The sequence below is a fragment of the Melanostigma gelatinosum genome (assembly GCF_949748355.1).
Source record: "Melanostigma gelatinosum genome assembly, chromosome: 1".
Classification (NCBI taxonomy): Eukaryota; Metazoa; Chordata; class Actinopteri; order Perciformes; family Zoarcidae; genus Melanostigma; species Melanostigma gelatinosum.
In genome coordinates this window covers 2,495,492-2,508,374 of record NC_136634.1, presented here as the reverse complement: position 1 = coordinate 2,508,374, position 12,883 = coordinate 2,495,492, and the positions used below count along the sequence as shown (strand labels likewise).

General features: G+C 44.5%; 1 protein-coding gene across 1 annotated transcript in view; it reads right to left on the bottom strand.

Moving 5' to 3' along the window:
* Nucleotides 1–3,405: 3,405 nt before the first annotated feature.
* LOC306782825 (scavenger receptor cysteine-rich type 1 protein M130-like) overlaps nucleotides 3,406–12,883 on the bottom strand; it is a gene marked incomplete at both ends in the record, with an annotated part of 11,812 nt that continues 2,334 nt past the window's right edge. Inside the window, 10 exons of the mRNA XM_079276297.1 lie at nucleotides 3,406–3,438; nucleotides 3,724–3,768; nucleotides 3,869–3,951; nucleotides 4,454–4,783; nucleotides 5,101–5,376; nucleotides 5,469–5,900; nucleotides 7,383–7,520; nucleotides 7,613–7,945; nucleotides 9,714–10,016; nucleotides 10,109–10,432. Coding sequence (XP_079132423.1) covers nucleotides 3,406–3,438; nucleotides 3,724–3,768; nucleotides 3,869–3,951; nucleotides 4,454–4,783; nucleotides 5,101–5,376; nucleotides 5,469–5,900; nucleotides 7,383–7,520; nucleotides 7,613–7,945; nucleotides 9,714–10,016; nucleotides 10,109–10,432 — 2,297 coding nt within the window. The remainder of the gene's footprint in view (nucleotides 3,439–3,723; nucleotides 3,769–3,868; nucleotides 3,952–4,453; nucleotides 4,784–5,100; nucleotides 5,377–5,468; nucleotides 5,901–7,382; nucleotides 7,521–7,612; nucleotides 7,946–9,713; nucleotides 10,017–10,108; nucleotides 10,433–12,883) is intronic.

Here is a 12,883-nt window from a genome sequence, read left to right as displayed (position 1 = left end):
TTAAACGATGGATCACTTTGAGGATCTGGTTCAGGTCCAAACTAAACCTGTAGAAGCAGCATTCAGTTCTGATGGTCCACGAATGTGAAACAATCTGCAGCTCTGCTCCAACTCTCAGTTCTCTAAGACTTCTCTGTTTGACACTGAAAATATGAACTTCATTAAGTTGAATTTGAGACTTTTTCCCACTTTTCACTGCAACTGCTGCACAGCAACTTCCCTCTGGATGAATCCAGATGATCTTAAATACGCTGACGGGATTTAGAAGAATAGATTACAACTTGACTAAAAGAAGAACAGAATAAAACACGTTGTTGTTGGTGTGAGTGAGCAGTTTATTCTCTGATATAATGATTCCAGAGAAATATCTGTGAGCTCTCTGCTCTGATCGTCTTCACTGATGAGTTGCTGGTCTTTAGTTGTACACATCATATTCACACCTCTCTGAACTGTGTGAGTGAAACTGATGATATCTGATTTCACAAGAAGCTGCGGACTGATTGCAGATTATAGGAATGTTTCCATGACAGGCTGAGCTGTTCCTATCAGATGAATGCTGTCAGAGTCGTCTTATTATTTCTGATAGATGTGTTAACTTCAGCAGTTACAGCTACTTACTACTGTAACTGCAGTCTGTGTGTAACTGTTTGCTTTCTATCACTGTGTCTCACTCAGTTCACTGCATCATGTTTCTGTGTTCTTTCACTTGAATTAGTGCTTCATGAAGCTGCAGGATGTCTTCAGCTCTGCTGCTTTCTTTATTCACATCGACTCAAATTGTTTTATTCTGCAGGTTCATTTTTCAATCTCCGCTTTTTATTTAGAAATTGATCTGAAGCTGTGAATCTCTTTGTGTTGTTTTTAGCTGCAGCAGCACGGTTTAAGTGAGGCTTGTACACAAAGCGACTGGTCCATGTGACTGTCGATCATCAGATCAATATCTCTGTGAGCACATCCAGCACCTTCCTGTGTGTTGCTGTTCTGATCCGTACATCAGGTGCTTCACTTTGCTTGTTTCTCCTTCACCGAATAGCTTCTTGTGATTTATTAGTTCTGATGATTTAATAAACTCACATGTTGTCTGTTCCACGTCCTAAAATGATCCGACTGGACCCAAGTTCAACAACCCTTAAAGTACTTTGTTAAAGTAGTACTAAGCATCTGTGCAATACAAGTATGAGTGTTCAGTTTTACGTATGTGTTCATATTTTATTCAGATTGTTTGATTTTGAGGAGGATATTGTGTATCAAAATCCCTTTAGCACAAAAGTGATCAAAATACTTCAGAAGAACAAGAAGCAAAGTTCTTATGAAAGGAGAAAATCTTTATTTACAGATTCATGCTAAAATCTTATGAAATATGCAAAATCCGTATTTACTTACTGACATAATGTTGAAAATGGATACAAAATAAGCAAACATATAATGAAAAAGGTAATTTCAATAATTACAAAATCAAGCAAAATGTTCATGATTTAAGCAAAATCCTTTATTATAATTTTTTGTAATTCCTTAATTACAAAACGAAATCAATTTAGGAAGAACAAAAATTAGCTAAAATCTTATGAAAGAAGCTAAATCATTGATTATAACAAAACAAGCTAAATCCATAATGACAATGTTCTTATGAAATAAGAAAAATCCGTAACAATAAAAAATAGTAAATTGATTGATTGCAACATTAATGAAGTACAACAATGAGCTAAATTCAAATGAAATAAGTAATATCCTTAATAACAAAATTAACCAAAATGCATATGATTTAAGTAAACCCCTCCAATTATGAACAAAATAAAAATCAATAATTACAATTTTCTAATGATGTAAGCAAAATCCTTAATTACAAAATGAACTACAATGATGAACTAGAAAATTCCTAAAGAAATTTTGACAGTGTGGCTTCTACTGCCCGTCGCAATATATACACGCCAATGTTACCGGTAGCGTCATTCAGGTTCAATTGAGATAGCGCTACTCTCTTTTCTGCATTTTAGATTCATACTCTTGGATTGAATCTTGTATTTGTGGAGCTTTTATTTTGAAAGGGTGGGACTGGGTGGGTGAGAGAGGGGGAGAGGAGACAGAATCATAATGTTTGACAGACTTCATCACAAGCATTCCAGTTAGAATTCACTCTCTGGAGCTTTTATTTTGAAATGGGAGGGGGGGGGGGGTTCTCTAAAGATATCTAAGACCTGAATGACTGTATGACAGAGAGAGAGACAGACAGACAGACAGACAGGAGGTCCATGCTTCCAAGTCATGTGTGTGTGTGTGTGTGTGTGTGTGTGTGTGCGTGCGTGCGTGCGTGCGTGCGTGTGTGTGTGTGTGTGTGTGTGTGTGTAACTGGTTGCCATGCTCTTTGAGCCAAATGTGTAAGTCCGTTGGATTCCATAGATACTTTACTGCGACCACCACAACATTTCCAAGCGTTTGGGGAAAATGGTGTATAAAGAGTAAAAATTGTGGGAGCGAAAGCAAGTTGTTTGGAAAAATCACAGAATATTTTCCTGCTCTGCTCCACTCTAACGGTTATGCTGTCACTCTAGCGCTGAACGAGCTGCGCAATACACACCCATTATAAAATCTGAAACGGACCCAACATTTTCCTGAAACATGAAAACTGTGCTAGCTATCAAAATGTCCCTTTGGCTGAATAAAGCGCAGCGTTTTGTCTACGTTTTAAACTTTGAATCCTGTTTCTACGTTAAAGTACGGCTCGTCAATATGGGCCCAAAGGTAAGTGTTCTTTTAGCTCTCACGCCGAAACCCCATTCAAGTGAATGGGGCTCAGTTTTTTGGGATTTTCTGGAAAACAGCTGTGCGAATCTCTCCGAAAAATAGAATGCACACTATTCCCGATCAGGCCGCACACATTGATGTATTTTTCACGCAGCTGTTGGCAACGCTGTGTGCGGAGAAGCGCACCAAACTTTGGATGAAGCTGATTATGTTTATTAAGCCCGGTGGATAATATACAGTGTGCTTTGGCACAGGCAGTTTTACTGCCTTGTGCCACAAAGCCACACTGAACTACATATGAGCAAAATAGTAACATCTCTGAATCACAAACAAATGAGTTTTTAGGGGCCGATCACAGCGGGACATTGTTCCTATTTGTATTATTATGATTATCTTTGAGCTAAAAGTTGTCCTGCTGCCAACATGTTGCTCACTACAATAAGTCATGAAGTTCATTCTATGTTTTAAAGGACAAACAGCAACAGATTGTCAACATTGAGTGTCGTTCTACAGAATGTAGAAGATAGAAGTCAGTGTTTCATGTTTAATATCTCACATTAACATTGTTCCTGATAGTCTCTGCTTTCTGCTTGGACTCTGGTAAACCTGCTCTCAAGTCCACTTTTAAATGAAGCTTTATGTCCGTGAGGTACTTTTAAAGATTCACGTCTTCAGCAGGAACCAATGGGCTTGGAGCTGAGAGCCACAGACAGGAAGTCAGAAGGTGTAGAGAGACCAACACATTGTTGAGAGGAAGACAGACGGGCTGTAATAACGTGAGATCATATTCAGCCTGATGGTTGAAGGGAACATGCGTATCAAAGGGAGCTGGTGGTGGTTGTGTGGTAGAAACCATCTGGATGTGAGATGAGCTCCTTGGAGGAGCTACTCTGCTCCCTGAGCTCCTTCTTCTTCTTCTTCTTCTTCTTCTTCTTCCTCTTCTTCTTCTTCAGCTGCAGGAACACCCGTCTTATAACGAACCAGCTGAGTGTTCTTCTGTCTGCACGGCATCTGCCCCCTGTTGGCCTGCAGAGACATGACAGCACAGTCCTGTCTTCAGTTGACTGAACACAGAGCGAGAGCTTCATCTCAGTGGCTGGTCTAAACAGCAGACGTGTGTCCGTACCTTACAGTAGAAGTAAAGGCCAACGTTCAGCAACAGCAGAGCCAGCGGCAGGACGATGGCTCTGATGATCAGAGGTCTTGGATCTGAACAAACACATGGACAGTCATCACATCACACGACATCATGAGTCCAACAGCTGCCACTGACCCTGAAACCTACAATCACTGACACACATCAACACGTTAACCACCGTCTCAGCGTTTGTTCTCCAGGATAACAATGTTTCTCTGAGTGAGGTATCGGAGCACACCGCCCTGCTTGCTTCTGATTGGTGGAGGAACTACACTTGAAAATGGAGAGTTGGGGGCTAAGGGGTGTTATGACTGATGTGGTGGCAGTGGAGCTTTGTGATTGGTCGCGTCAGAAGCTGCTTCAGTTCTCAGAGAACCAGAGTCATCCTGGTAACCAAACCTGCTCTGTGCTACAGTAGATTGTTACAGACTGTGTTTAGGTTTGGTTACTATATGACATGTGCAACACTGACAGGAGGCCCAGAGTCATTCCACAACATGGACTCTGTGGTCAGCTGATCATCTTCAGTTTGGACCAATCATCTTCAAACCTGCATGTAAACAGTCAGCTTACCTAAGACAGTGATGGAGAGCAGACGGCTCTCAGAGGAGAAGGTATGATTAAAAACATGGAGGTGATAAACACAGCTGTAGCTTCCTTGGTGGGCGGGCTCAGCAGCAGGAAACAGGAAGTGGGCAGAGTGATTGACAGCTGGCTGGGTGTCGTTGTGTGCTGAGTTGGAGGAGGAGAAGGTGAGCTGGAAGGAGCCTCCTGGGTACTGTGGCTGGATGGAGCAGCTGATGGTGAAGGTGGAGCGCCTGAGCACCGGAGCCCCCTGCTGCTGGGCCTCGGAGACCCCGTACATTGAGGAGGACACGGTGATGATTGGCTGAAGCAGCAAGTCTGGAAACAAAGAGAGATGATGACAGTTCATGTTTACCCTCCGCTGAACAAGATGGACCCTGAATAAGGATGCGATGTCAGAGGACAGACAGACAGACAGACAGGTGTGTCCTCCAGGTGGAGCTCAGCAGTCTCTGGAGGTTTGAAGCTTCCAGAAACAAGCCCACCTCTCTACACTTCAGGGTGTCGTTGTCCTGGATACCTTTACAGTACAGTCCAATGGAAACACACTGACTGTCACTGTGACAGAGGAAGAAACATACTGGAAACACTGCTGTCAGAGATGATGTCATAGATGATGTCACTGATGGGCTTACCTGAGCAGATGAGATCCAAGATGGAGGAAGAGGAACGTGATATTGCACACTCTCTCAGAGCAGATCCAGACTGAAAAACGATCCACCACACAGATCTCTCTGAGGACTCCTCTCTCTGTCTGATAGAAACAGCAGAGCCACAGTCCAGCTCTCTGCAGGCAACAGATGCTTCCTTCAGGCTCCAGTCAAAGCCATCTGCTGGTCTCCAGTCTCCTTCATGTTTCACCTCCAGTGTTCCTGCACAGCGACTGTCTCCTCCCACCAACCTGACAGGTTCTGAACAGAAACAAGAGAGTCGTCAGTGAAGAACAAAGTGACTTTCAGTGGAACAGAGATGAACCAGATCAAAGCTGCAGCTCCTCTTCTACCTGAGCAGGTGAGTCCAACAGCTTTGCCAGGTGAGCAGGTGCTTCTATCTGAGCCTGAGCTTCTACAGTCCAGGAGAGCAGACTCACGGCCTCCACACTGGAACTCTTTGGTCCACATTGGAGCCTCCACTTCTCCATAGAGCGCCCCCTGGAGGACTGAAGGAGCCCCACAGCCAAGCTCCCTACAGACCACCTCTGCATCCTGCTGGTCAAAGTCATCTTCACACACTGAGGACCACCTCTGGTTAGACTGGTTAGACTGGTTAGACTGGTTAGTCTGGTTAGACTGGTCAGACTGGTCAGACTGGTTAGACTGGTCAGACTGGTCAGACTGGTCAGACTGGTTAGACTGGTTAGACTGGTTAGTCTGGTTAGACTTCACCTCCAGTCTGCCTGAGCACAGACTCGTCCCATTCACCAGCCTGACAAAGTCTGGAGAGATGACAGAAGATGAAAGAGAGAGAGATAAAAGACACCAGACACTAAATAACAAGATGTCATGAAACAATCATTCAGAGATTCAATTAAATGAGTCAATCATATTTAAAATAATAATAATAATCAGTAACCAGCTGGCTAAGTTCTCTCAAAACACAAAGATGAACAGATGATGAAGTGAACATCTTGAGGAGGATTCTTTTCATGTTGACTGAAGGTCAAACAGCGTGTGTCTTGTCTGCATTGTGAGCGTGGTCTGACCAAAGTACAGCACTTTGGAGCTGCATTACAAAACGGTGCAGAGAAGCTGAGAGACGGATTAGTGCTGCTGGGTTCATCATGTGCTGACACAGAGACGTGCTCCTCTACTTCCTTCACTGTCATGTAGAATCCACCAGCAGCGTTGTGGTGGAAGATGTTCAACATGAAGGAAGGAGGGATGTTGCCTTGAAGATTGTGAGTTGTGTTGGGACCAGGACTCTACAGAGAACGCTATTCTGGACTCACTTGGAGGAGAAGGCCTTTGAACACAGAGACCTACTGCTGCACACTGATGTGAGATGCTGAGCAGAGGAACATTGTTGTTGACACTCAGTGAGACTTTCTGAATCTTTCTGTACATGCAGGAGATGCACAGCTGGAGGACTACCAGTGGCTTCTGGGTTCAGTGTGTGTGACAGATCTCCCTTCGCTGTTCAACGGAGCTGATTCAGAGCTGCAGGATTCTGATGAACATTCATCAACAGCATCAGTGAAGGAAACACCTTTAAAAGACACAACTGCTGTCCACAGGCTTTAACGCTGTGAACTCTCCTCACATGCAGACAGAAGAGAAACATCAGGACAAAGACATCGTGCAGCTTGACATCTATGAGGAGCAACGTGAGAACATCAGAAGAGCTTTGATAAACAGTATCAGTGTTCCACCTGGACAGCTTTGCTGCTGAGAAAGAGATTCTCTCTCTGCACGGTTACATTGAGATCAAATGAAGGGAAACACCTGCATGAATGAAGAGCTATGGGACGTACTGATGGACACAATAATCCACACCTCAGAAGATGTGCCTTGAACTAGAAGAAGAAACATGTCTCCACTTCAGCAGCACCAGGTGCTGAGCCAGTAGAGTTAAACACGCAAACAAGTCACATTGAAAGCAGAGAATGTGGAATCTAACGGTACGAATAAGGAAGAGACAGGTGAGGCTCATGAAGGGAGAGAGCACCTCAGAGAGTGTTTCAGAGACAGAGTCACAGGATGTAGTTACAGAGGGACTGGACCAGAACATAGGAATTAGATTGACACATAGATGATGTCACTGATGGGCTTACCTGAGCAGGTGAGATCCACGATGGAGGAAGAGGAACTTGATGTTAAACAATCTCTCAGAGCAGATCCAGAGTAAACACAGTGAGAGTTGATCAACCACACAGATCTCCATGAGGACTCCTCTCTCTCTCTGATAGAAACAGCAGAGCCACAGTCCAGCTCTCTACAGAAAACAGCTGCTTCCTTCAGGGTCCAGTCATAGTTATCTACTGGTCTCCAGTCTCCGTCATGTTTCACCTCCAGTGTTCCTGCACAGCGACTGGCTCCTCCCACCAACCTGACAGGTTCTGAACAGAAACAAGAGAGTCGTCAGTGAAGAACAAAGTGACTTTCAGTGGAACAGAGATGAACCAGATCAAAGCTGCAGCTCCTCTTCTACCTGAGCAGGTGAGTCCAACAGCTTTGTTAGGTGAGCAGGTGTTTCTATCTGAGCCTGAGCTTCTACAGTCCAGGAGAGCAGACTCACGGCCTCCACACTGGAACTCTTTGGTCCACATTGGAGCCTCCACTTCTCCATAGAGCGCCCCCTTGAGGACTGAAGGAGCCCCACAGCCAAGCTCCCTACAGACCACCTCTGCATCCTGCTGGTCAAAGTCATCTTCACACACTGAGGACCACCACTGGTTAGACTGGTTAGACTGGTTAGTCTGGTTAGACTTCACCTCCAGTCTGCCTGAGCACAGACTCGTCCCATTCACCAGCCTGACAGAGTCTGGAGAGATGACAGAAGATGAAAGAGCGAGAGATAAAAGACACCAGACACTAAATAACAAGATGTCATGAAACAATCATTCAGAGATTCAATTAAATGAGTCAATAATATTTAAAATAATAATAATAATCAGTAACCAGCTAGCTAAGTTCGCTCAAAACACAAAGATGAACAGATGATGAAGTGAACATCTTGAGTCAGACTGGGAGGAGGATTCTTTTCATGTTGACTGAAGGTCAAACAGCGTGTGTCTTGTCTGCATTGTGAGCGTGGTCTGACCAAAGTACAGCACTTTGGAGCTGCATTACAAAACGGTGCAGAGAAGCTGAGAGACGGATTAGTGCTGCTGTGTTCATCATGTGCTGACACAGAGACATGCTCCTCTACTTCCTTCACTATCATGTTGTCAGGATCCCTGTCAGACCAGACACTCCCATGGCCACATAGCTGCAGCTACTTCAGCTAATCACCTCCTGCAGCCTGACACACCAGACTCAGGTCCCACCAATGATTCCCCTGACACTATATAAACTCTGGTCCTGCAGTCTGGGGTTGTCAGGTCGTACCGTCTTTCACCCGCTTCAACCCCGTGGCATCTTCTGCCCTCCTTTGTGTTAAACGGACTACACAGGCCGTCAAGCTGCCAGCCCTCCGGTGTCGAACCACGGGACTCACACCGTCGATCTGCCTACTCTCTGGTGTCGGACCACGGGCTCCACACCTTCCTGTCCTCGTTATTCAGGCTAAATAAAACCTGTTTATATCAACTTCTGTCTCCTGTGGTCTTGCTATTGGGTCCTAACCGTGAACTCCCGTGACACATGTAGAATCCACCATCAGCGTTGTGGTGGAAGATGTTCAACATGAAGGAAGGAGGGATGTTGCCTTGAAGATTGTGAGTTGTGTTGGGACCAGGACTCTACAGAGAACGCTATTCTGGACTCACTTGGAGGAGAAGGCCTTTGAACACAGAGACCTACTGCTGCACACTGATGTGAGATGCTGAGCAGAGGAACATTGTTGTTGACACTCAGTGAGACTTTCTGAATCTTTCATTACATGCAGGAGATGCACAGCTGGAGGACTACCAGTGGCTTCTGGGTTCAGTGTGTGTGACAGATCTCCCTTCACTGTTCAACGGAGCTGATTCAGAGCTGCAGGATTCTGATGAACATTCATCAACAGCATCAGTGAAGGAAACACCTTTAAAAGACACAACTGCTGTCCACAGGCTTTAACGCTGTGAACTCTCCTCACATGCAGACAGAAGAGAAACATCAGGACAAAGACATCGTGCAGCTTGACATCTATGAGGAGCAACGTGAGAACATCAGAAGAGCTTTGATAAACAGTATCAGTGTTCCACCTGGACAGCTTTGCTGCTGAGAAAGAGATTCTCTCTCTGCACGGTTACATTGAGATCAAATGAAGGGAAACACCTGCATGAATGAAGAGCTATGGGACGTACTGATGGACACAAGAATCCACACCTCAGAAGATGTGCCTTGAACTAGAAGAAGAAACATGTCTCCACTTCAGCAGCACCAGGTGCTGAGCCAGTAGAGTTAAACACGCAAACAAGTCACATTGAAAGCAGACAATGTGGAATCTAACGGTACAAATAAGGAAGAGACAGGTGAGGCTCATGAAGGGAGAGAGCACCTCAGAGAGTGTTTCAGAGACAGAGTCACAGGATGTAGTTACAGAGGGACTGGACCAGAACATAGGAATTAGATTGGCACATAGATGATGTCACTGATGGGCTTACCTGAGCAGGTGAGATCCACGATGGAGGAAGAGAAACTTGATGTTAAACAATCTCTCAGAGCAGATCCAGAGTGAACACAGTGAGAGTAGATCAACCACACAGATCTCAGTGAGGACTCCTCTCTCTGTCTGATAGAAACAGCAGAGCCACAGTCCAGCTCTCTACAGAAAACAGCTGCTGTCTTCAGGTTCCAGTGATAGTCGAGGTCATAGTCAGAGCCATGTACTGGTCTCCAGTCTCCTTCATGTTTCACCTCCAGTGTTCCTGCACAGCGACTGGCTCCTCCCTCCAACCTGACAGGTTCTGAACAGAAACAAGAGAGTCGTCAGTGAAGAACAAAGTGAGTTTCAGTGGAACAGAGATGAACCAGATCAAAGCTGCAGCTCCTCTTCTACCTGAGCAGGTGAGTCCAACAGCTTTGTTAGGTGAGCAGGTGTTTCTATCTGAGCCTGAGCTTCTACAGTCCAGGAGAGCAGACTCACGGCCTCCACACTGGAACTCTTTGGTCCACATTGGAGCCTCCACTTCTCCATAGAGCGCCCCCTGGAGGCCTGAAGGAACCCCACAGCCAAGCTCCCTACAGACCACCTCTGCATCCTGCTGGTCAAAGTCCTCTTCACACACTGAGGACCACCACTGGTTAGACTGGTTAGACTGGTTAGACTTCACCTCCAGTCTGCCTGAGCACAGACTCGTCCCATTCACCAGCCTGACAGAGTCTGGAGAGATGACAGAAGATGAAAGAGCGAGAGATGAAAGACACCAGACACTAAATAACATTCTGTCTTATTTTTCTTCGAAGATCTGTGACTCAGAATATGAATGTGTTCATAAAATGATCCCTGAATGTAAAGCGATGGGGCTGGACTCTCCTTCAGGAGTGTCCAGGCTGAAGGACGCTGTGGAGGTACTGACGAGCCCCCGGCTGAGCTGAGCTGCTCTAAGTTGTGTCCAGTAGGTCATTGGTTCCTGTTATGGTGGAAACCAAAGAGCTGCTGGTGGAAACCAGTGAATAAGAAAGCTGTGGAGCTGCAGGAGGAGTCCTTTCAGGCTGCTGGTCGGCCCAGAGGACTCCTGCAGCAGCAGACATGGAGGTTTCATACGTAAAGATATGTTTGTGCATTCAGCACCTGGTTTACTGAGGCAGCAGCTCACCAGACAAGTCTGCTGCCATTCTAGCTGGTGTGTGTGTGTGTGTGTGTGTGTGTGTGTGTGTGTGTGTGTGTGTGTGTGTGTGTGTGTGTGTGTGTGTGTGTGTGTGTGTGTGTGTGTGTGTGTGTGTGTGTGTGTCCACCTGGATACATTGCTGTCATAGATGATGTCACTGATGGGCTTACCTGAGCAGGTGAGATCCACGATGGAGGAAGAGTAATCTGATGTTAAACAATCTCTCAAAGTAAATCCAGACTGAACACAGTGAGGTCTGAGCCTCCACACAGATCTCTCTGAGGACTCCTCTCTCTCTCTGATAGAAACAGCAGAGCCACAGTCCAGATATCTACAGACAACAGCTGCTGTCTTCAGGTTCCAGTCAGGGTAATGTAGACCTGCTGGTCTCCAGTCTTCTTCATGTTTCCCCTCCAGTGTTCCTGCACAGCGACTGTCTCCTCCCACCAACCTGACAGCTTCTGAACAGAAACAGGAGAGTCGTCAGTAAAGAAATTAATTTAATTAATAAAATATCAAACTAAAACTTGACTTCCGATTCTGCTTCACTGGTTCTTTGTTTCTTTTTTGTTTCTCTATTTACCTGTTGATGTGGGATTTCCTTCAGCCTGGAGTTCTGGAGAAATAGATACATATAAGTTGTTTTAAGTAAATGTAAAATAAGTACACATTTGTTTTTAAATGTATTTGCAATTTTCATTGAAAACTTATGTGGATGTTGTTACATTTATATTCAGACAGTTTTCAGCCAATCACAGAAGAGTAGATTAAAGGGTAACATTTTTTATACAACATGGGAAAACAATTTTTTAATTTGTTTTATTTGTACATTCCATATTTCAAAAATACAAATATTGACAATTTGTATAATTTATTATTATTATTATTTTTATTTTTTTTGTGGCTCAAGGTGGGGCCACGCCCCATGGCCCTCTATTGGCCAGCTGCCAACCATTACATACAATCACAACAAGCATTGTGCTGCTTGAGGATACTTGAGGATACTTCCAGGCGTTACAGGTGTCTGCTATATGCTAACGTTAGCCTAGCTAAGGCAGAAGGAGAGTGAGCTTATTTTTTTGTTCCAGTAGTCCAAAGGTAGGCGACCCGGTCCGAAGACTCCAGAGGGCTGAGCACCAACGCAGCAGAGGAACAGACCAGAAATGTACATTTTCTATAAGTTTCGTATCTTTCATCATTAAATTCACCTCTGAGCATCTTTCACTGTGTAGTTGAGAATATTGGCAGCGTGACTGCTCGTTTATCCAGATATTTAGTAAGCTCATATCAATTTCACTCAAATAATCAGCAAATATAAATCAATTTCCCTCAGAGGATTAGTAAATATGAATCAAGTTCACCCAGATATTGAGTAAATAAAAATTACTTTTGCTCAGATCCTCAGTAAATATAAATCAGAATTGATTTGGATCTACTTAACTGGTTTGAATCCTTCAAGAAGGACCGAGAATACTTTGTGTCTGTAGCTGATTACACATCAGAGCTGACTAAAATGACATGTGGTGTTCCCCAAGGTTCAATACTGGGGCCTCTTCTGTTCAACATCTACATGCTTCCACTCGCTCAGATTATGGAAAGCAACAAAGTGTGTTATCATAATTATGCAGACGACACACAAATCTACATTACTATGTCACCAGGGGACTATAACCCCATACAAGGGCTGGGTAACTGCATTGAACAAACCAACAACTGGATGTGCCAGAATTTTCTTCAATTAAACAAAGATAAAACAGAAGTAATTGTTTTTGGTACCAAGGACGAACAATTGAAAATCACCGCTCAGCTTCAGTCACTGATGTTAAAACCCACAAACCAAGCCAGAAATCTCGGTGTAGTTATGGATTCAGACCTCAACCTGAACAGCCATATCAAGACAATTACAAAATCAGCCTCCTATCACCTGAAGAATATATCAAGGATTAGAGGACTTATGTCTCAACAGGATGTGTAAAACACGCATTTATCTTCAGCAGACTGGA